The following is a 24673-nucleotide window of genomic DNA, read 5'->3' as shown; positions in this document are numbered from 1 at the left end:
TCGCCTGGCTTTTTTTGGCAGCGCTGCGGGGTGGTTTTGGGGCCAGATCCTGCTGTTGGCATCCGAATCTGGGAGGGTCCCGCAGCCAGCTGACGTGGGCGCTGAGGACGGTGCTGTGCACGTGCGCTTCGCGGGATGCTGAAGGCAGGGATGGCCAGGGTTAGTGGGGGCGATGGCAGGGGTGCAGGTGTGGCAGCAATCCCTTGGTTATAAAACACCCAGCTCGCTTGGGAGAAGGGAAATTTAACGAAAAAGTGCTTTTAATTTTAGAGGTTTGATCTAGTCCTCAGTGAAGTTTGTGGCAGGTTTTTGCTTTAAGTCCAGCTCTAGGTCCTTAGGTTATGTTTACACATAGGGCAGCTAAGAGCGGGATGCGTACCTAAGTCTGTGTGCCTGTCTGTAATCTATCTCTTTTTTTTTTTTTTTTCCCCCTTTTATTTCCTCCTAATACTGCAGGGCTTTTTGCTGTAAACAAGTTAGTTTCTCTAATTAGATTTATTTTACTTTCTGTTACCTTATCTTACTGCTGTTTATCTCTGTGTGTATCCTGGACTCCAGGGTGTGCCAGGTAGGGAGGATGAGAAAATTGCTTTGTGAAACAGGTTTGTCTCTGTTGGCATAAAAAGTATGAGGCATTCGGCACCAGTGCAAGAAGAGAGGTGAGCAAGGACCTGCTGAGTTCTGGAGGGCTGTCACCACCTCGCACGATCCTTTCTCCACCATGTGTTTTCGGAGAAGTTTGGTTCCTGTCCTTCTTCCCCTTCAGGATGGACAATCCAGATTGTCCCTGCTCTGATGGTTCCTCTAGTTTCCCATTTTTGCATGTTTTTCCTCCAGCCTTAGCCATCTATTTTCTGTGCTGCTGCACAAATGATACTGATGCTTGATTTCAAGAGCAGAAAGATCAGCCCTGTTGAGTGGCTGGAGCAGGAGGGCTGGAAGGGACCCCCATGGCTTGTACAGACCATCTCTTACCCCAGGGCAGGACTAATTATACCAAGATCTGTTTCTGGATAGATCAGCATCCTAACCCCTCCAAAAAAGCAAGGCTCTGTGCCCTTCCCACAGTCTATCCCACTTCTTCACCAGATTCATTATTAGTGATTTCTTCTCATGCCCAAATCAAATGTCCCCTCCTGCAGTTTTAACCCAAGCTTTCCTCTTCGATCCACCAAGAACATGGAAAACAGATTATACTCTTTCCCCTTTCAGCTGTTTCTTATATATTTGAATATTGTGAACATTCCTAGTTCTCCAGTTTAGATGGGATTTGTTTCTTCCACCCCAGAGTACGTCTGAACCAACGGAGCACTGTTCGAAGCAGTAATTTGCCCCTAATAAAATCCTGTGGGGTGTTGAATATGAAAGAGAAATTGTCACTTGATATAAGTGAAAACATTTGGCGAGGGAAGCTCTCAAATAAATAATAAAAAAAAGACAGGAATTTGGAAGAAGTGATCCTTAAAAGGTTTCCAACTGGTACTTTGTCTGAGAAGAGAGACAGGCTCTTTCTCTAGGAGGTGAAAGCTGTTCCTTGATGTGTTCAATAGTCCTTCCAAATGAGCCTCCATTTGCGTGGTGCAGATGCTCGGGGGTGTAAATATTGTGGCAGGCTGCCACTAGCAATCCTGCCTGAAGTATGGTTTTATTTAGGGACCTCTGCCTGGAGGAGCAGACTTTCTTCTCAGCCACAGTCTTAGTCCTGTGCATCCTCGTGTTAAATGCAATGGGATGATGTGCAGCATTGCCCATGAACTAGCTTTTTGGGGAGCTGGAGACTGCATTTACTGCTTTACATTGCTTGCATGCTCTTGGAGGTGGTCTCTGAGCATTGAAAAGGGTCACCTGCATTGCTCAAAAGCAAGGAATGGAGATCCAGACTTTCAGACCTGGAAGGGAACACTGGTGACTTGACTTGAGCTGTAAAAATCAGAGGTTGAGTGTGTTGTGATTTGCAGCGTGGGTACTGGGAAGACTGATCTCGGTGTCTACCGCGGCTGGGATCCACTGGGACACGGGTTTTTCTAGGCTAACAGGCAATGGAGGCGACCAGGAGGGCTGCAGGAGCGCGATGTTGGGTCAGAGTCCCAAAGGGGAAAGGAGATGCTGTGGAGAAGAGTGCTTGAGGGTGGGCAGGGTATCGACTTGGTATTTTTTTTCCCCTTAATCTTGGGTGATGCCTGGTCTTGTATTGTGTCCCGTGGGTGAGAAGATGCCTTGGTGGGTCACCTGAGGAGGGAGAGCATGATTCAGGGTCGGTCTTGTGGCATCCCACTGGCGTGTGTCCTAGATCTAGTCCCACAGGGGCGAGTCCCCCTTCACCCTGCTCCACACACAGGACCAGTACCATATGGCGTCTGAGCATGTCGCTGCTTCAGTTTGTTTGCTGGCAAATTTGGATGTCTGAAATCTTAGCAGGTGCTGTGCAAGCACAGGCACCCCCAGAGGGTTGTTTGTCTCATCCGAATTTTGGGTGTCTGTCTCAGACCGCACAAATCGTCCTTTGGAGATGCTTTCTCTCGGTTAGCTGCAAAGGATTGACGAGGTAAGACAAATCCCACCTGAGGTGGGTAGGATTGGTGGGCATCGTTTCTTGTAGTGCTGTTTCATAGGGATTTTTTGTGCTGGAAAACCCCAAGGTGACGTCAACGATGGAGTTGGGACCTGCTCTGATATCACCTGTGTCCTGCCTAGGCTTTTGCTCCATCTGCTCCAGCCTAGGTGCCCCCATTTTACCTGATGTAAAGCCATTTGGCCAGATGGGGGACATAAAAAAAAAAAAAAAAGATGTTCTGGAAGTAGGATGGAAGAGGAGACAACTGGAGTGACCATCTCAGCTCCGGGATTGGGTTGAGGCAGGGCAGGTCTCAGCACAGCCCTGTCCTGTTTCCCGAGAGCCTCAGCACCAATTGCTGCAGTTTCCTAATTGTTCAGGCGGGTGGATCTGGTCTCATTTTTTTCAAAACGGTTTCCTTGATCGCTTTGCAGTGGCTTTTTTTACTCACGGTCCTGCAAAAGGCTTGAAGATGGTAAAGGCTACGTGAAACTGCACGTGGTGGCACCTGGCTTTGAGGGGACTGGGTGAAATCAGCAGATGCCTTCACCAGGGAAGTCTGCTGGGGCCACCCCACGTTCAGCTTCATGCCAAAATACCTGGGGTTGAGTTCTGGAAATGTAGTGAGCCCTGGAGCTGCCCACGGACCCACCCTCCCACTCACCATGTCCCCGGTGGGGGCTCTTCACCACGGACATGGGGTCATGCTGGAAGCCCTTACTGCAGCCCTGCTGTACCCATCAAGTGGCTTCTTACTGGGAGGTGGGACCATCCCAGGTCAATGGATGTTCCCGAATTTTGGAGGCAGGGGCCATATCGCTGGGAAAGCAGTGGGATTTCTACTTCTCCGCCATTCAGGACTCAGCGGTACGTTGGCTCAACTGATGCACTATTCAGGTAGGAGGTTTCAAGGATGTAGGATCTTTTTTGCATGCTCTGTTCCAGTAGCCTGCCTTTTTTATGTCAATCCCAATTAAGCAAGCATACATTGGAGGGAGAAAGTAATTTTTTTTCAGGAATTACTCCAAGGGAGAGCCCTAGGGTGCTGGATTTGTGTGTGGGGTTAGGGGACATCTCCCTACAGGGGCTTACTCCAAAGGAAGGAGAACCAGGGTGGAGTTGACAGGAGATGAGAAATGTAAAATGGTGCGAAGAAGCCAACGCCGGCACTTATACAAAGAGCCAATATTGATACAGATGACAAGGCAGCGTGTTTGAGATAATCGTGCGGCTGAGACTGACAGCCGTGGGAAGAAGGAAATAGAAGAGATTCTTTTTTTGTATTGGCTGGCTTTTTCTGCCTGTGAATTAAGAGTCGGAATCTGCATTAAATACCGGGGCAATGGGAGCTGCATGGGGGAAGAATCGGATCGGTTTGAACCACCACTGTGCAGAAACAATGAACAAGGGATCTGAAGCCAGGGAGTTTCCCCCTCCCTGCTCTTTCAAATGCATTTCATAATATTTTCCTTTGTGTTCCCGCCTAGTGTAGCGTCACCTTGAGCCTCTTCTGCTGTTGTTTCCCCTCCCCTTGTTTGCAGGCTGGCAATGTGGCTTGTGGTCCTTAATTTGGTTTCCAGTGGACACAGGTTTCTTCAGACCGAGAGGGAAATCGGAGTACAGCAGTGTGTGCTGCTTGTTTAATGTTGATGATTGCAGGCCAGTCAGCATGCTACTGTTAACAGTATGGCTGGGGACTCTGTTTGAAGTGTTAATTAGCAGCAATTAATAAGAAGTGAAAAATTAATACCCTATGTCAGCTTTCTTTGCTAGTTAGTTATATCAACACGAAGGCTCAGAGCTATCTTGAAGCTTATGTTTGCATAAGAGTTTGGTCTTGTTGTCACATAGTATTGGGAAAATACTTAAATGCTCTCCTGCCATAGATGGTAAACTAGTTATTCCCAAAATAAGAAGATAAGCTACAGCATCTGACAGATCCAGTTTTCTTGGGATGTGGATGCTCTTGACATGATGTTTCAAAAACTTCAAGTTGGCCATAGCTTAAGCAAAAAATACATTAAAATAGAGTTAAACAAACAAAAATGTTGATGACATTGCTGAATCTGGCTAAGAGATTCTGCATTGCCCCTTTTTAATTGAAGTGGGCTCAAACCCAGCCCCAGACGTGGCCGCCAAGGATGCATCCCAGCCGTGTTGCAGACACCTCGTGCAGGTTCCTGCTGGTTTTCCCGTCCATTTTCCATTTCTGATGGGAAGTTCCCTCACCCAGGGGAATGGGCTTTTCTCATGGGTCTGGTGGCAGATTTGGGGCTTGACTGCATAAGAAACAGCAAATACTGTTGTCGTCTGACTGGATACCTTCAGCTTTTTATCAGCTCATAACTTTGTCTTATCAGCATCATAGGAGTGTCACAAGATTTAACTACACTACCAAGAGGCTTATCTTTCTTCTTGGTATTTATATTGTTACCCCTGAGTTCTGTTTAAGGTGATTGATTTGTTGTGTTTAAATTGTTCTCTCTGTTTCTCTCCATCCTTTGAATTTTTTTTTTTTTTTAATAGACCCAGATTACCTTCCATCATTGTCTGGTCCTAGGCAAAAATGAAAACAGCTGAATCCACCCAAGGTTTAGCTTCAGCTGACACCTCCTCTCCTCTCATGTTTAACAAGGTTGATGTAAAATCCTGATGCTTAACCAATTTATTATTAATGATATTTACGGATGTATTCTCTACCAAAGGAGAAGTGTTTTTTGACTTTCAGTAGACTGATTGCTTCTAGTTTCATGGTTAATTGAAATGTAATATACACTGGGGATGAGTGATACATGTGTTCTGAGGTTAGCTGCACTCAAAATACTCATAGTATATAATACACTTAATTCATTAGCAAGTCTCATGTCAACAAAGAATAAAGATGAAGTGCTGTAGTGGCCATCGCAGTGGGGAAGTGATCATTATTATTTATGGAGTGCTCGAAGTATACTAAGCACTTTGCAAGGAGACCAACAAGCATATTGCTCTGAATTGGTTTATATTCTCTTTTTTTGAAAATATTTTTATCCTTTCATTAGCAGGTTTCTTTGGGGTGGGGAGTGCAAATTGCTGATGGGGGTCTAACTTTGCCCAAACAACCTTCAGCTGGAGGTTGTATCAGCTGTCTTGGTAATTTACTTCTACCAGTGACGCTTTGTGAAACACTCACGGTTTTAGCATGGTTTGATCGCAGTTGCCACGATGCTGTTGTGATCGCTCCAGCAGACAGTCCCACCGTGGTTCAGTTAATGGATATCACTATGGATAGCTTCTAGGAGCTTCTCACAGGAGCCACCCCTGTATTCCCCTTCCCCACTACCAAAACCCCACCATGCAAACCCAAACCACGCACTTAGACTTGACATGCTCCTCATCTTTTTTAGTTCCTCCTATAACTGCTCACACATGTCCCTTTCTTCCTTGCAATTTTCGTTGGAACGGCCTTAAAAACTGGGAGCGAAAAAATCTATGACAGAGCACTCTCCCTCTTTCTATTTTATAACCACCATATCTGGCCTTCCTGAATATGCTTCCTAAGTAGTAAAAGTTAAAAAAATCCCATAATATTTTTACAATCTTATTACCTCCTGCTTTGCCTGGCCTCTGGCAGTAAACTTTTTTCCTACTTTTAGTCACGCTTCTTGCAGGGCATTTGGCATCGGTGCTGCCAGCATAGTCCTCTCTGTCATGCAAGTCTTGGATGCGTCCACTAATAAGCGGGACCAGTCCTCCACATCGTATATTCTGGACACACACCTTCCCTACTATCTGTCTTTGCTTTAGCATATCTTGTGTGAATAGCTGGTTCCCTCTGTGCCCATAACCCGAGCTCTTGGTTTCTCTTTTTCAGTCCTCCTTTGACACCTCGTAATTCATCACCATCTCAGAGAGTTTTACTGAAAAGCTCACTTTGGAGTTCTTTTTAATCTGCTCCTAAGGGTGTATCTCTGGGTATTGCTTGTCTGGTGGCTTACTGTAGGTAGAAATATAGTTCTCATTTAGCCTGGTGTCTGATTCAAGATCTAGTCAGTCTGTATTCCCTTTTTCATATCATTTTTCATCTCTGCGTGTTTTTATTCCGCTTTGTATTTACTGCGGTCATTCCTTCTAGAAGAATCTGCTCTGCCAACATAACCCAATCTACAGCTGAGTGAATATTTGCTACCCTGCACGGTACTAACTGGTGCAGTTACCTTAGGTCAGCCTTCATTTGAAAAACAGTAGCAGCCAGCACTATTTCATTAGAGTATCTGCATTTTGCATGCTGAACTTTATTTTCTGGAGTTATTCCAGTCTCTCCCAAGTATTCTCCCTTCAGTATTTCCTCTGTTTCATTATCACAGATATACGCCTTCGGAAGTTTGAATATGTATGGAGTGAGATATACCTCACACAGTGTTAGCCATCAAAAAGTTGGATGCCAAGGACTGGAGTTGTTGGAGGATGGTTGAGTTGGCCTTTCTTGGGTGCCTTTTTTTGGCACGGGTTGTGCCACCTTATGGCACAACCCTCTCTGTTGGTGATACGGGGAGCTGGACTGAACTTTGAGATGTGCATCCTTTGTGTTGAGTAGTGGGGATATAGTTTGTTACCTCATTATCTTGTATGTTGTTATTGTTGTTGCTGCTGCTTTTATATTATTGCCACGAAGGGGAGATGCCCTTCGTTGTGGTTCCTCATCCAACCCTAGCTTCACCTTGGAGGAGAGAGCAGGATTGAAGGGTTACGATCAACATGGGATAACTTGAAAACCATTAGGAAAGGTTGAGGGAATGGGTCGGTGTAGGTAGAACAAGTCACTCATTGTTTTCTTTCTTTTAGCTTGTCCTCTAGGCGCTCCCTGCTGCAGGATGAATTAGGAAGGCAAGGCCTCTTCCTCTGAACCATGGAGACAAGGGCGTCTTTCATCGCCACCATGCAAGAGACCCAGCATCTCTCCCCGGAGAAGGGTCAGAGCCCGGCCAACGGCAACGTGGAGCAGTTTGATTCAGGTGAGCTCTCCTTCAGCCCCGTGGGTCGTCTTCGCTGGTACAACCCTCCAGCGGATCGCCGGCACGGGTGGGGACAGCCATGTTGCCGGGGGAGCGTTGGGAAGGGTTGTACAGCTTGAAGGCCTTTTTTGGGTCTTATGGATTAGACTGTGTCCCATGGTTGGTGGGTTGGGAAATTTGAGCTTTTCTTCTAGACCTCTTCTACGGTGTGTAGCAGCTATTCAAAATATAAACAAAAAGCCATGGAAAACCTTTCCCAGGACATCATATTGTGTTCTTTCTGTTTCCCCACCCTTTTTTATTTTGTTGGAGTTTTGTGGTTAAAGAGAGGAAATGAACATTCAGAAATTGCAGAATTTCTCCCTTGTTTTGACCCTTCACCCTCATTTCCTCCAGAATTTTTTTGAGTGCTTCAGGTGAGAGGGCTTCACAAACATTAGACCAACCAGTGGAGAGCTGCTCACACGTTGTCCTTGTGCTCATGGTATGACTGGATGTTTTGTAATGCTTTGGGAGGGGCACCTAAAGGCGAGGATTCACTGCACTAAATTTGGGCATCGTCATGGTAGATAGAGAAAAATAAGTGCTACCTTCTGGTGATTTCTTCTGGAATTAGGTGCTTTAACTTCCCATATCTAGCTTTAATAGGAGGAGACTGTATCTTATGGTGAAGTTGCACATTATAGCTAGACCCAATCTACTTTCTTTCTGATGCCAAAATGGAAGACGCCTCTTTACAGCATCTCTTCTCTTGCACCACCTCTGCTGCCTATCACACCCTGGGCCGAGTCAATCAACTCACTAACCCAGCAGAAAGGTAATCCAGCGGGGAAAAAAAAAAAAGTCATTAATTTTCTGCCACCTTTGTGAGTTGAACTGGCTGGAGGAAGAGTGTGTGCCAGAGCACATGCTGGTAGGAATGAGACCTCTCCCAGTGGCATTGAACTGTTAATTTGGCTCAGCTATAACTTGTAACTTCATCGTTGCTCTGTGTTTGCATGGGAGAGGTCAGCTGATGAACTTGTGGAGAACACCACTGAGCTATCGGTCAGTTAATCTGTACAAAAGTGTTTGGTTTTGCATTGTAGTACTTGTGTTGGTGCTTACATGCTTGAGTGCTTGCGTTTTTGTAAGAGCTATTCTTGGCAAAAGGATCCTAAGGTGTAAACAGCAGATGAGTCTGTGCTTGCAGGTTGACCTCCTAAATGGATGCCTTAAGTCTACTTCCATGGAAATTGGTGCCCTCACCGGTGGTGAATCACTAATTCAACACTCCTCAAATGCGACGGTAGCAGTGTTGGGGTGATCACTTTAAAACTCTGCATGCTTTGCTTTCAGTATCTTTTGCAACTTTTCTCTCCAGTGGTGCTGTTTGTGCTTTATTGGTCAGTGCTGTGCTGAAGTCCTTTGCAAAGCTGTGGTTTTGGTCTGCTTTTCACTGCTTCTTGCTCAGCACCTCAGAAATTTGGCCACCCAGCCTTTAGTTTCTTCACTTCTTGCAGTGACTCAGTGATTTTCCTATTTCCCTGGCCACCACCCACTGGAAAGCTGTGACTGGTATTTGAATCTTTGGCATGTTCACTAATGAGTTTGGGTGGGGGGGAAGGCTCACAGCAATGTGAGACCGTGCCAGTTAAACTATGAGCTGTGGCCCTCGAGGTGACTTTGTAAGCTTTTGAGGGTGAGGATGAGCTGTCTTGCACAGCCCCTTGTGCAGTGCAACCATCTTCTGCAACTTTTACCATGAAAATAATAAACAAGGGTGGGACAGTTGGCTTGCAGGTTACCAGTGACCACCTGGGCAGCTCTTAGCAAGCAACTGCATTATGCTTGTGCAATTGAGATGGAAATGCAGATGGGCTTTCAAGACGTCAGCAGCGGTAGGGAAAAATGACAGCAATGTCCTACAAAAAGTGCAAACTGGCTGTGTTGCACTAAAAACGTATTTGAAATGTGGGGTAGTCCAATTGGTCTTGCCACGATGCTTGTAGATTCAACTGGGCTCTTAAGCTCTGCATGTTAGGTGGGACACAGAGAGGTGGAAACTTTCCTGTGCTGTGGGCTTGTTAGGCCAGCCAAAGTTTTGGGTTTTTTCCCTGGTATATGCAGTGGTTCTGCTTGTTTCAGATGGCTTCAGAGGGAAGTTGGACATGCTTATGGAAGAAAGGTGTGTTATAGTAACTGCTTAGAAATGATGTTTGTCTCAAGGAAACCCCTGAACCAGAAACAGTTGGATGGTAGGAACTTACCTGGTGGGCGATCATAGATGGTTGCCCTCATCTAATGGATGTCTTTAGGCATCCAGGAGGAGGCAAAGGATACAGGAAAAGTGCACTGTCTCTGTGTGAAGGGGAAGATGTGTAGATGTGGAGGAGCTGTGATGAAAAAACTGGATTCAGCCCACCCAAAGAAAGCAGGATACTCTTAGGTTACCTTCGGTAAGAACATAAATATTACCCTGAATTCTCCCATAGACGTGAAAGAGAAAGAGCCTGCCTTCTGTAGTGTGACTGAGATGACTGCTGAGGGTCATCTGGAGTTAAACATCTGAATCTGGAGCTGAGGTGTCTTAAAACACCTTACAAAACCTAGTCCTCTGATGCTACCTGTATCACCAGTGAAGAGAAAGATACGGTTCCAGAAAGCAAGTCATCCCATTTTAACACGGGTGCTGGGTTGCCTTTGGGTTGAGTTGCCGTTTGGAGCTGCCTGTTTCTCCCCACTGAGGATGAAGAAGCTAACCCTGGCTGGAGCAGAAGGGAACATCTCAATCCTTGTTGTTCACATGATGTAGACCCCTCTCTCGAGGTGGGATTCGTGGAGCCTCTAGGACGAGATTCAGTTGGCCAACCGTAGACATTGGTTTTGGAATGAGAAGAACTGGCCTGAGGTGCCTAAATTTCTTTGGGGATACGGATCTTGGTGACTCTCCCAAGGCCGAGCCAGAGGTTTGTGGTCGATTAGGTCCCCCCCACCCCCCGCCTCGCTTGCTGTGTTAAATGCTAAAAGCATTTAGCTTCTCTGTTCGCTCAAAAAGTCATGAACGTATCTATGTGCTCTAATAAGATGGCTAAGCAATTTGCCACAAATACATTCTCCTTCAGTGAAGCCTGGGAAAAAAAATCTGTGTTTCTGGAGCCACAGGTTTTGGGTCTTTATGCCCTTTATTTCCCATAGCCAAACATCCCAGGAGGCCGTTAACAGCTGGAACAGTTGCGTTTTTATAGTGTCAATACATGAGCACTTTAAAGCCATTGAGAGGCTCACGGATAATGACTTGTTGATTTTATTTGCCATCCTGGGCTTGTTTATACATCACCGTATTGTAGGCTAGCCAGCCTTGACTCTTTCATTAAGAAAGAGCACTGGGCCTAAGTACCGATAATTGGAAAGGGAGCTGATATGTGAAACAGGCCGAATGCCAAATCTATCATCTCGCAGGGCGCTCTGTGAAATGTTGGCACCTGGGGCTTTGCAGCTCTCCAGCAGAGCCAGGACTTTGTTCTTGGAGTGCGGGACTTGAGGAGAGACGAGCAGATCGGCTTTGTGATAACCACTTCTCAAGCGGGCACAGTCTTTGTTGTCGTATATTAAGAGACTTTGCGTTTCTCTGTCTGCCTTTTAATTGGGGGATTTCCAGGCAATTGAGAGAGGTGGGGAAGAGGTGTCCTCTGCTCCTCAGCAGTAGGGCTTTTCTGATGGATGAGGAAATCTGTGCACAGTCCCACTGCATGTGTGGATGGGGTTGGGTCCCTTGGGCTGGTCTCATGCCTGGACCACGCTGTCTCTGCTCTGGATGCCCCCCTGCCGGATTTCTAGAAGGGAGCAAAGTCCATTAAAAGAACATTTTGGAAACCTACGGTCCCTTCAGAATCCGTTGTGATAAAATGAAGCAAAATAGAACGCTGATGCTGTGATAAATGAGTACTCTGACATTATTTTTACAGACCTTGTAAAAGTAATTTCCTGATAAAGTCTGCAGATAAAACACGGTAGAGGAGTCAGACTTGTGATGTGTCAGAGAGAAATGAACTAACAGGGAGGGAAGGCTGCAGCTCTCTTGCTGCCTCCCCCCAGGGTCTTGAAGCCTCTCTGTTTGGGTTTAGAAAGGAGAGAGCTGGGCAATACTTTTTTTAAAGAGGTGCTCTTGTGAGTTTTGCAGGACTGCGTGTGAATGAACCTGCCAGGGGGGCTGTGGGAACAGTGGGGCTGGTGAGTCTTTCTGTGTTGGCATGTGGCAGAGTAGATCACGAGTAATAAGATTATGAAGTACAGGAGGACTTGTTGCATCCATAACTAGCATCTGTAATGCTAACGTAATTAACGTGCTGTTGCCAAATTCTGGAGAAGATTTTGCCAACCCTGGAGACACTGCTCCCTGCAAGGGCTGGAGCTTATATATTGAACTGCCTAAAAATCTCTGCTTCTGCTGCTCTGTGGAGTGTCTCCTTCCCATAAGACTACTGAGAGGGGCTGGGGAAAAGGAGATGCTTCCCTGGACTCACCCAACAGGTTAGAGCAAAAAGTGGGACTAAAAACTGATGATATGCAGTGAGCATCGTGGGCTGAGGAAAATGCCTCATGCTCTGAAATAGAAGTATCAGAGCAGAAGAGAAGGGTGCCCAGGGCTGACCTGGAAATGTCCTGTCCATGTCAGGTGTCTTGAGGTGAAGATCTCCTTGGGGTTGTTGAGCAGCCCATCCTAACACCCCAAGCGCAGATGGATGCAGAAGCCCGCAGCAGCCAGGCAGAGGGGATGCGCTTTTAGCTTTTCACGTCAGATGCTTCTAACTTTTAGTGGGACGGGGATTGGTTGTGCTCAGGGTAGAAAGTTGCTTAAGCATTGGAGTAATTTTAAGCCCGGGATGGATAACCATATCTGCCCAGCTGCTTGGGGACTAACATTTTAGAGGCTCAGCCTTTGAAATCTCTGGACCTGGCTCCTCTCTAAAACATTAACTCTACAGGGTTGCAGACATTAAGGCTGAAAAATTTCCCTGATCATTTTAAGTTGCCTGCCTGCATGATACAGATGAGGGAAACTCTTAGCAATTTTTGCACCAAGCACCTACCATGTGGTCAAGCTGTGGCTTACCTTTCAGTCAAGAATGAACAAACCCCTTATTTTGGGTCAAATATCTCAAGTAGAGCCAGCTTCTGTGCCTGGAGGCTTTTGCAATGATGGCAAGAAACAAAACAAAGCCCATCTCTTATTTTAAATTGTATTTGTCTGTTTTCAGGTTGTAATCATGGGGTTGGGTTATTTCTTGTCTTGCTGAGTTGAGAAGTCATCTCGTAGCTACTTTATCACCAGAGTAAATGTTGATTTACATCTTCGTATTTAAGCAGGTTATTTGAGTTTAAGGCAAGGAATCAGACCTTAGTCTTGATGCAGCAGCGTGCAAAGTGTTTAACAGCATTGACAGCTCAGAGCTCCTCTTTGAACTCCCAGACAGATCTTTACCCTCCACTAGCTCTGTCTCAAAAACCCTCTTCTGATCCACCTTTTTCCCCCTTGTCTATGTATGTCTGGCTCCATAGGCAGCAAATAAAACCTGTGTCTTCCCCTTTTAATAATGAGAGATTCCCATTGCACAACATAATTTTCTGGTCCTGAAAACTGGAGACCTGTAGCAATAATTGCAATAAATTAACCCTGCCGTTTTCTTCATAAAACTGTCTGGGGAGGTTTCTTAATTCAGTTTGTCATGAGTCACTTTAATTACATCATGACCACGCTGATGAATGTTTGGGCAGGTAAGGGTCTCGCAGAGTTTGCCTGATAAATGCTCATTGCAAAGAGCTCATTACTAGACTGTAAATATTTTTGCTCCGGGGATGAAACCAGATCTGCAAGATTGCTTGGGAACAAAATGAAAACAATCAGATTTGGCTGATTTTCTGTAAGTGAAAGAAGATTTATTTTTAATTATTGCTTTGTGTGTTTCAGCGATGGTTTGGGGCCTCAGCTCTGCTCTACTCAGCACGGTTTAAAAAAAAAAAAAAAAAAAAGTAGTAATGTCAAGCCCTTCACTGTGGGGAATGACTGCGTGGAGCAGTGGTGTGGGACCCGTGATACAGAGCCCCAGATCTGAAATGGGGCAAGGACAAGAAGGCAATAGTGGTCTGGTGAGGGGTGGTGGGGGATTTGGGGGAAAACAGCTGTAGTCTTGGGGGAAGAGGGAGGTGTGGAGGCCTCAGCTGAGATTGCTGGGTGGAGGGATGCTGAAGAAGGAGAAAAAGGGTGGCAGGACTGAAAATAGGGCTCCCTAGCCCGAAGGGTTGGGGTGTTTGCTCTACACACTGCTCAGCCACCAGAAGCAACTTCTAATATTATCACTAGGACATCGCTGTAATTAACAGTGCTGGGTGACCCACTTTTGGGGCACGAGCAAGGCTGTTGCACCTTTGTGATAGTGGACAGGCAGCCACTTCCCTTGCAGCAAGACAGTCATCAAATACAAAATAAAAGAGCACAAGCGGCTGTTGCAGTATGACGGGTTTGTTCCCCAATGCCATGAAAGCAGAGTCATTTCTTCTCTCACAGTGTTGGCTGCTGAAGTCCCAAAGTCTGCTCAAAATGTAGTAAGAGCCTGTCAAAACCAATAAGCACAGATCTTTAAAACAAGATTTCTGTTTTCCCTTGTGTTGATGTTTATACTGGTTGCTATTCTCACCCTGAACTCTTTGACACAACTTTTGCCTTCTTTGGCTGTGTTTTAGGCTGTTTTTCTTTTTTTTTTTTTTTTTTTTTTCTTTTTCTTTTGAACAGATGAGGGCTCCAGCATTGAGGACACAGACTTCAACTGGGACGAGTTCCTGGAGGAAACAGGAGCCAGTGCTGCTCCCCACACCTCCTTCAAACACGTACGTGCTTCGTCTGATTCTCGCGGGCATTGCACGTGTTCCCTGTTCTGGTTTTCAGGGGTCCCTGGAGAACTGAAGTGGGGTCTAACCATTTTGGAGAGAAATTGTCCCTCTGTGCATGCGGCAACCTGCGTAGGAATGGCCCCCATCTGGTGTTAGGTGAACTCGGTGTGTTTGCATCATCTGCAGTCACAGCTCAGAGCACTGTCTATGCCACTGCCTTATCCTCTGCCTTGGGTTCACATTTTCCATTTTTGAGGGCTTCTGTTGCTCTCCTTTTGCTTATAATGCACTCATTTCTCTTTGTCTGTTTTTTCTTCTCTATTCATTGCTGTCCTTCGCAACCTGTAGAGGTTCATCCCACAAGAGTACCTTATTTCTCCAAAGTTGTCCTCTTAACGCCTGATTTACTGAATAGCAGGGTCACCCCGCATGGCCCGTAGGAAACCATCTCTCAGCCTCCTGCCTGGAGATGCTGTCTCAGAAGCATGAGAACCAAGTACTTGGGTAGGTGATGCTCTTCTGGGTGAACGTGGCTGCTGTAGACAGCCATGGTAGTGACAGCAGGGGCTGTGGCTCTGGTCCATGTTAGCGCAAGTAGCATTCAGAGCTTCTGAAAACTTGACTGATGAAGATGAGAGCATGCTTTGAAGAAAGGACTCTGTCTCCAAGCAGAGCCCATCACAGTCAAGGATATTGTTGTTTGGGACCAGCTTCTACATCCACCACCAGCTGTTTAACCTCTTCTATTCAGCTCCCTGCGTGTGATGTCACGTGAGGACATGGGACCACAATGAAGCTGATGTATACGAGTTCTTCATCACAGTCAAGGGCGTGCACGTGTGGCCACATCGGTAAATTTTTCCAGGATATCTTTTGTCATTCAACCACAAGACTGTGCTGTCGGAGATGTTGGGGCCTAGTGGGAAGGTGTGGCGATGCCCTCCTCTGTGTCAAGCCACGAGAAGTCGTGGTGGTCCTCTGTCCTCAGCTGCAAGTCCCATGAGGATAGTGCTGCTCATCCTCCTGCCCGACCCATCAGATGCAGGGAGCTGCCTCTTCTGCTACAGCTGCTCATCAGTCGCGCTGGCTCTTCTGCCAGCTTCACTCGGCTGGTCTGCGTGCTCTGGAGGACGTGGACATCTTCGTCTGGAAGAGAGGGGGTTTAGTTGTGGTGCTCTGGGCTGTCTTACACTGAGTCTGTTTGCTGGCAGAGGTGTCCTTTGGGAACGGTGTAGTTGTGCCGCAGTGAGAAAGCTTCCTGAAGAACCTGCTGCTGCTTTAAGAGAAGTCTTTATTTGGATGACTGCTGTCATGCCATTAAACCACCTTTGTCTCCAGGTGATTTCTTGGCTTGTTTGGAAGGGATAAGGAGCTGCAGTGATGAAAAACGTCTCTTCCATCTATGTCTGGAAAAAAAAAATAATACAAACCTCCATTCCCTATTTTGCTTCCATTTTAACAACAGTGGAATATTGCAGGATGAAGGACCATAATTCTCTATACTGGAGAATTACAGGGCAATGCTTATTGTAGAGCTTATCCTTGATCCAGCAGCTGTCTGGAGAGAGCATCTTGTCCCAGGTTTCTGCTCCAGGCCCAGACCCAAATACCAGATCCAAATGAAAGTTTTGTGCTTCATGAAGCCCTTAAGGATGTCTTTAGGTGCCTGGAGATGCCCTCCTCATCCTGCTGATCCTGCTGATTGCGGTGTCTCACAGCACCTCAATCTTGGGATTGTCGATATGAGACAAATTAGTACTGGCAACGGTCCTCAGTGACTGTGCTTCACAATCTGAAAATTGATCCTCAAAAAACCCTGGCTTGGCCAGGAACCTGAAAGCCATCAGAGAAGATTATATTATCTGTCTGGTTGATTCCAGTCTTCATGTGATTTCCAGTCACAAGTCCCTTGCCTCCAGAGTACCACTTTGGTCTTTACTTACAGTGAGTGCTAGGAGAAAAACTACAAATGAACGTGTATCCTGGATTATTTATGAGGACCCTTATCATCACAAAAGCTAAAGTTCCATCTTACCACTATGTAAAGTAGTAAGCATCACAGACCTTCTTCAATCTTAGATGATCTCCAAAGGTCCCTTCCAACCTCAGCTATTCTATGACTCCAGGCATTGATGATGATGGAGATGCCCACACAAGTAAAGGCACATGGAGTGTTGTTACCTGCAAATAATAAATGGCTTTGGCTGGGCAGCACTCGTGGGATGAGTAAGGGAGTACTGCTGACATGCCAGGAGAGCGTTTTCTCTGCATCTTGGCATCCCCAAGTCTGCAAAGTCCTCAGGTGGCAGAGTAGACCGTATTATATTTGTATTTGTGGGTAAAAGAGGCATTTTAACCTGTCATTTAAAGGAGAAGTTAATCAGAGACAGGCTTAAACCAGGCTTTATAATCTGGTTTCAGTAGGAGATAAGGTACTATGCAACCTGTAAGAACCTGTCCTTAAGCATCTCATAGGGAGTAACAGGCTACATTTTGGATGGTCTTCTGAAGACAAGTCTGGCACCTGAACCAGTGGACTGGCATCCACTTCTTCTTTATCAACAGCAGCTAGAGACATCCCACTGGCCCTTGGAAGACACCATACGATGTGCCCACAGCAGGCCCTAGTGTTTAACAGCAGTCCCGGTAGTGTCCTAGTCTCCATCTCCAGTGTCCTAAGGAATTTACATGTGACCTGTCACTGGCGGGATAAATGGAAGTGACATCTCCATCCGATGGCAAGACAGCGATTCAAACCATTTGCTTCTTTCAGTGATGGATCATCATACCTTACCAGGGTGCTGGGACAGCAAATTGGTTGAGGCTTAGCTGCTGGGTATGGATTTAGTGGAAATGCTCTCCTTGGTCTGCCTGGTACAGCATTCAGGCTTTGATGCTTGTCAAGCCTCTCAAAAGGTGCTTCAGTGTTGTTACAGGACTAATTATTATAGTTGGGTTTAACTCCTAGGGGTGCTTAGAACCTGCCTTTCTACCTTGCATGTGTCCTGCGATTTGCCTGATGGAGCTGTGCGGTGGGAAATGCAACTTCACTTGAGTTATACTACCTTTTCCCAGGCATTAGTGAGATTTATGATGATGATAAATGACCCATTTAAGATGGGTAGCAGTCCTCTCTGAGATGCACTGCAGCTGAGGTTGCTGCTGCTGGAGGGCTTCTTTAGAGCCTGCAGGACCTTGCATGATGGGGTATATGCCAATGAAGTAGGGATGACAGATTGTGAAGGAGGTGGTTGGATGAAGGAGCACAATCAGCTCATGTCCTATCCCAGAGCTGCTCTTTAAGGGTGACGTTATCTTGCTTAGCTGGGGTGGGGGGGGATCTCATGGAAAGAAGAAAAGGTAACACCATGCCTTTCTCATTCTGTAAGGTTGAAATCAGCCTTCAAAGCAGTTTCCAACCAGGGATGAAATTAGAAGTGGCCAACAAGAGCAATCCGGACACGTACTGGGTGGCTACGATCATTACAACATGTGGACAGCTCTTACTGCTTCGTTACTGTGGCTATGGAGATGACCGCAGGGCGGATTTCTGGTGTGACGTGATGACAGCAGATCTTCACCCAGTTGGCTGGTGTACGCAGAATAACAAGGTCCTGATGCCTCCAGATGGTGAGTTCTGTCTGTTTTGTTAGGGTCATGCTCTAGTATTGGGCTGGTGGTTAATCTCCAGACTTCCAGTTGATCTGGAATGGGTACTCCATGATCCTCAACTGGTGTTGGGTGACACAGTCAGGGTCAGGTCCCCACGGGTCAATGGGTGATTCAGTTTCCCAGTCAGCCTCTAGCAAAGGCATTTTTACTCTAGTTGGTAACAACAGAAGGCGCTTCTATGGGAAGCTGTCTTAACAAGGAAAGTTACTGCTAAATTGTAAAGCTGTGATTTTCAGTTATGGGAGAAAATTGTCCCGTTCTTGTAGGAAAGAAGGATGAAATTCAGAGTGAGAACAAACTAAGCAAGATCAGTTTGGGTGTAATCAAAATCAGAAATTGGCTGTGCACTCAAGTGTTTTGCCCTGAAAGTTTAAAACCTTCCATTGCCAGATTCTTGCAGCTGTTGATGCCAATGGTAAATAAATGTGATTAAAGGTAGCAAAATTCGGTCATTGTAGGTTAGGGCATGTCCCAATTATCAGCTCTTAGGTGCACAAAGGCTCTATGGAAGAGCTGTAAGTTACCGAGTGGCCCATGTGGAACAGTTTAATAATACAATTTGATCCCCAGTGTTTAAGAAAAATGGTTTGTTTTTTCTTTTTGGCTATGTACATCAACAGAACAGCTGTGTATCCTTACCACTGCGTAGCTCCAAGCAGGGGCATACTTGTCACTGTTACTCATACATATTCCTGCCATATATCCCATTTATTCTGGATCAAGGGAAGAAGAGATGAACATTTAGCCTCCAGGTTGTGCATGTGTTTAAGAAAAGTCTCATTTAAGGATTGTGCTGCTGCTGAAGTTATTCTTTTGCTTTCTGTTACATGTGACCATTGGAAAAAGTGTATGTGCCAGTTGTGTGCCATATGTGATTTCTCCTGGATAGGTGTTACCTGACTTCCCACTGAAGTGAGCTGTAGACACGGTCTTTGAATCAGAGCTGACGTTCCTGCCTTGCATATGCCGAACTCTGAACTAAACTTATCTTTTTGTTCTGGTCTGTGTATTTTGAATAAACAGAGGATTGATTGCTTAAAAAAAAAAAAAGAAGTCTTGAAGACAAATATGACTGAGAAATCTGTTGGCTTAGCACTAGTAAATCAAGCTGATGTGAGAGGGGTTAGGTGTTTTGTTTTATTGGTCTCTTAAACTACCTTTTATTACGTGGATTATAATCAATGTTACCAGAAAGGTGTACAGTGCTGTAAACTAAATCTCAAAATGTGAGGGTCAAGGGGTAAGAGATCTTATCGACTGTTGTAATAGAAAATAACGATTCTCTTATAACCGGAGGCAACCACTTTTCATGGAGATGTTGGAATCTGCTCTTTGGGTTGTAGCTGCTTCATCTGAATTGTCTTGCTTGAATGACTGCAAATGTGCAGTGTGTCATACCACCTTTCTCCTCTGCCTGGGTGATGTAACTGTATACCAGGCTCTTAAATTTGGGCAACTGCCCTGTTTTGTTGTTGGTTTGTTTTTTTTTCTCACTCCCGTTCTCAGTTCTGTTGAATATGTCTTACTATAGTTTTCAGAAAGAATAAATTCAATGTGTAGGTTGTAATTTCAAAACAGATTTAAGCATTTAAGAGCTTGAGTTGTATTTTGGAATGAGGCGTCTAAAAAGCCCAGGAGGATTTGAGCCTTCAGGACTTGTCTCGCTTGGAAAAAAGAGAGGTCCTAAATGTGCTCATAAATCACGAAGCTCCTCTGGGTGTTTGCCCGCAGGGTCAGCCTGTGGTCAGAGGTGGGTTTCCAAAAGATCAGAGCTCCCATTGGGACACCACAGGGTAGAACCTGAATTTTCAAGAGTGCCCTTTTGTCTTCCATAGGGAGAACTGAGCTCTGAGCAGCTTTTCAAAGTAGCTTGTGAGTACTGGACTTGTATGCAGATGTCTGGAGTTCATCCTGTGCTTAATTGCTTTGCTGATCAGTGAATGTATCTTAATGAGCCAAACTTCATTGGAGTGCTGAGAGATTTAGCTGATGAAGCCTGCAGGATCAGATTTTGCATCGGTTATAGAGAAAGTGATGTTCTCTCTGAACTCCGTGGAGGTTTTTTTGCCTTTTTAGCATTGCACACTATTTTGTTGCCAAACCTTTGGAAGAAAGGAAAGCCAGCTTCAAATTGCATGGACTCGTTTTCTAAGGGCCTGATTCTGCACATCTTGATTACAATGAGGATATCCGTTGGCAAGACCATGCAAGCAGCATGGCCAGGGCCAGTTATCTGTCATTAGGGTTTGATTTTAATCAGGAGCTGAAGGCTTTGGTTAAAAAGCAGATCTGCTAAGAAGGACTTGTTTAATGGACAAAATACCAGCACTGCGACCATGGTCTGGTTCTGCTTACGAATCAGATCGGCCTGATCAGTGCTCATCTTATAAATGTGATGCCAGACAAGAATGGTCCAGAGTGATAGGACGAAGAATTTCATTAGAAGGGAGAGAGATGTGAAAAAAATGGGACGGCTCAGTTTAGCAAATCAATAAAGCTTGATTTAATGTTCACTACACATGGAGCTTTTAAGGGGCAGCTGCCAAATAATTGTTGTTTATGATCCCAATAGAAGGAACTCATTTAATTTACAGACTGTTACATGATTATTTATTGGGTGACGTTAGTATTGCATCATGGTGCCTGTGAGTAAAATGTCAAGTCATGTTATGTCCTCCTGTGACATTATGGTGCGGTGCACTAGAATAGGACCACTCAAGCCAAATACTTGAGTTTGCAATAAAAGGTATTGGCTTATGAAAGGACACGGTGTGAGTGCGTGTGTGCTTGCAAGCTTCACACTCCACCCCCTCCTTCCCTGCAGGAAATCAAAGGAGTAAAATTGTAGTTACTTCAAGCTTTGCCATTAATTATATTTTTCTCATTACAAATCGGTGTGTAATTTGAATTGCAAACTCAACTATCCTGGCAGAATAGATCTGTTTACCATTCAAAGCAAAATGAAAATTATTTAAATTAGTTAATATAGAACTCATTTGAATGAATTGGATGTTTATTCATGAACTAGCTGAGGCAAGTGTGAAGCTGTCCTTATGGTCTGTAGCTTTGGCACTGATCAGCTCTAAAGTCACGTCCTGGGACAGAGATTTCTATTTTATTGCATATTAACTGTGGTGTAGACCAGTGGGTAGCTACTGCCTGACGTAGCTGAGTGTGAAATTTTCATCCTTTCTGACAAGGCCCCTCGGCAATTGTAATTCATATGAGGAAGGACAACGTGCTTCAAAGTTCCTCGACAGTGGCAAGGCTGTGGTGGTACAGTAGAATTTGTTTTCTGCGCTCCATGGGGTGGGATGTAACATAGACTTCCCATCAGTTGGTGAAAATTTCCCCATTCTATTAGCCTGCATGGAAACAGGGACAGCCTTTATCCCCTCCTATGCCTTAACCAAGCACTGTCCTCCTCCTCAGCACAGAGCCGCTGCGATTGCTTTTCAACATCCTCCATCCCTTGGGATGTTTTACCCACTGAGCATTAAAAATTAAAGTCTAACTAAACTTTCCCTTACTAGCGATTCCTTTAACTGTGAAAGGAAAAGAGGTCTCTTGCCTCCTTTAGCCTGTTATTTCTATGTTCTGTTTTCCTTTGTTGATGACAGTTGGGTTCATGAACACATTTACCGTCGGGTAGAAGAGCAGTGTGGAGAACCTGACAAGCGTAGTAGCTAAATTATGCATTGTGAACCACGCGTAGAGCAGGAACGTCTTTTGATTGACACTTGGGTGTTTTTGTACAGATTGCAGATTTACAGCTGAGCCAACAGAGCCGAATCTCTCCTGGCACTATCTTAATGCATTCTGGGATGCGCTAAAGACACTGGACGACAAGATTATTGTGTACACTTGTAATTGCCGTGGTGGTTCTGCTTTAATGTTATTGACAGATGGAAATTCAAATAGGGCATTTCTGTGTGCAGATCCGTGCAGTGAGCTGGAGTCTGCTTGCCATGTAAACCAGAAGACGGAGGAGACTGGAGATGTAAAGAAATACAGCGGGGAGAGAACCAGGTCTATGTTTTGATTTTACAATGAGCTGGTACAGATGGGAAAACGTCTGAACACCATCTATACCTGGATTTGGTGATCGAGGTGATCAATCGTACTGCGATTATGTGTAGGAAAGCAGCCTTTACTTCTCTGTTACACCACTATAAGGAGGATGAAAGCAGAAAAGCCTGATCCTAGGGTGAAGTGAGTCCCTCCTGAATGGTGCTGAGCTTCATGAAGTGAAATATGCCATGAAGAGTGGTGGACATGAAGCATTTTGCCTGTCCAGACTTTCTGTGAAGGTGAACATCATCATTCGGTCACTATTTGAAATAGGTTTTTGTGTTTTGCTCAGGTCAGGTTAACTTCTATCCTAGATCCAGGCCAAAGGAGGGGAATTTCACTTGGATTCAAAGTGCTGGATTTGATTCTGGGCAGGGTATGGATGAAAAAGGAGATAAAACTTATGCCACAACAAACTGGGTTGCCTTGAAATGACAACTATTATTATTATTATTTTTTTTTTTTTTTACCATTATTTGAATCGATCACAGAGCCAAATCCTGTTGTTTGAGATCACTGGTGTAAGGGAGGGGAGAACTGGGTCTGGTTGGCCATGTCAAAATTTATGGCATGAGGACTCACCGGATTCTGCGTAGTCAAAAGGTGGTTGGCTGTGTTGCACAGCTGATACGTATGCAAGGTGTCAGATGAATAGATAAATGGAAGAAACAAGTTAAATTTGAGCCAGTTTTTCCACTTTGTTAGCGCTCAGGTGAAATCATCGATAGATGCAGTGGTTAGAAGAGGTGCTGGGGCTGGACTCCAGCAGAAAGTAGTGGAATTGAGAGAAAACGGGGCGCAGGGCATGGGAACAGGAGCAGTAAGGGGAGACGGTGAGACAGGAGCAAGGAGAAGAGCAAGCCTGGAGCAGTCACTTTCTGCTTGGGTGTGGATTTGGTGTCGTTCAAGACTCCCTAGGTGTACAGGAGGCTTTTTTTTTAAGGGGCACAGCTGGCGGTGGTGGTGGTGGAGATGTGGCCCATACACTTGCCTTGCAGCATCATTCTTGGAGGTCACTTGGGTCTGCAAAGTTTGTCCACAAGTTCTTCAGAGAGTCACACAGAGATAATGTTTCTGAAAATAGATGAAGGCCTCCAGAGCTTCTCTCTCAGAAAATGCTATCATGGATTTTTATTTTTTTATTTTTTTTTTAACTGAAGCCAACTTTCCCCTCGTAATCTCATCCCAGAGGAAATAAAACTTAACTATGCCTGCAGGTCCATGATTACAGTGCAGGTAGAGGGATCAGATGGGCAGGGTGGACTTCTTTTATCTTTGTGAGGAGTTGGCTCACTTCCACCAACTTATCTGAGATGAGTTTGCTTTTCTACTGGTATAATTGAGAGCAGATCTGGCCCTGGTTTAGCTCTTTCACTGAAGGCTGACCTGAAATATTACTTCCTAAGAGCTTGAGGCTGGAGAAAATCAGCAGGCATTCACTGAGCTTATGCTGTTTTACATCAGCTAAGAAGTGGGTCCTCGAGCCAAGTAAAATGAAACTCGGAAATCTTCTTTGGCAGGTTGTACTGTCAAAGATTGTGGATATTTCTAAAGTAGTACATAGGGGTTTTTTTTATCTTCTTTGCCCAATCCTTATCCTCTTATTCCATCAAAACCAAGTTTAGACTAACCTAATGTAAATAGATTGCAGGATTGCTTTATTTTAAATACTGTAAATGACTCCTAGTACAGTGTTTTGTGTGTGCTTTTCAAGTCGACTTTAGCAGACTATTAATTATGCAGGGGTGATGTTAGCATAAATAACTAGTCAGCAAATAAATGTCAATTAAATATTCTATTAGTATAGTAGGCAGCTTTATGCATTGGCCTAGAACATTTAGCAGATTATACTTAACGAGCATATAAAATATAGCATTTGTTTTTTTTTTCTTTGCTCTCCTCATGATGGCAGAGGGGAGGAGAGGAGGTAAAAATAATGCCAGCTTTGGCTGAAGAGCCGGGGGTGTTTGGTCTGAAATTTGCCCTAGTAGGAGCCACGTCAGTTGGCTCTGATGTCTCTTGGGAGCTTGCAGCAGCTGGAAATCGATGGAGCATCTCGTGGCTCGGCATCTCCCCGCCGGCCCCGCGGAGCCCTTTGCAGACTTGCTCCCGAGAAGAACATATTTTCGTTACAACACCCACAGTAGTTTTTCCTTCCCTTCCTTGACATGACTTAGATCGCTCAGTCTGGGATGTGAAAATTCGAGAGTTAGCCCATCGCTTGTGCGTCATCAGGATAATGTTGTCTTGGTAAAGAAAATGGTCTTGTCACTACTGTGTGAAACTGCAAAAGTTTTGCATGCGGTGTTGGCTTTAGTTACTTTTGAAAGACTTCATATTACCAAGTGAGGCCCTTTTGGGGTAAACTGAGTGTAACAGGCCCCCATATGTCTCTTGGGAATGTCAGTAACTGTTGAGCTACTGTGCAAATGTGGCACAGGCTGGCCAGTGGGACAGGCTTTGCAAAATGTTTTAGTTGTAGACTTTATCAAACGCAGAATCTCTGAGCATCGCC

At 45.2% G+C, this 24673-nt stretch overlaps 1 protein-coding gene across 1 annotated transcript in view; it reads left to right on the top strand.

Moving 5' to 3' along the window:
• Positions 1–24673, top strand: part of SFMBT2 (Scm like with four mbt domains 2) — a 117359-nt gene that overhangs the window by 7569 nt on the left and 85117 nt on the right. The window contains exons 2-4 of the mRNA XM_075024618.1: positions 7376–7545; positions 14318–14412; positions 17805–18045. Of these exons, the coding sequence (XP_074880719.1) occupies positions 7440–7545; positions 14318–14412; positions 17805–18045 (442 nt within the window). The 5' untranslated portion in view covers positions 7376–7439. The remainder of the gene's footprint in view (positions 1–7375; positions 7546–14317; positions 14413–17804; positions 18046–24673) is intronic.

The sequence above is a fragment of the Buteo buteo genome, chromosome 4, assembly GCF_964188355.1.
Source record: "Buteo buteo chromosome 4, bButBut1.hap1.1, whole genome shotgun sequence".
NCBI classification, from domain to species: Eukaryota; Metazoa; Chordata; class Aves; order Accipitriformes; family Accipitridae; genus Buteo; species Buteo buteo.
The sequence above is the reverse complement of the archived record's forward strand: the minus strand, read 5'-3'. Positions and strand labels throughout refer to the sequence as shown.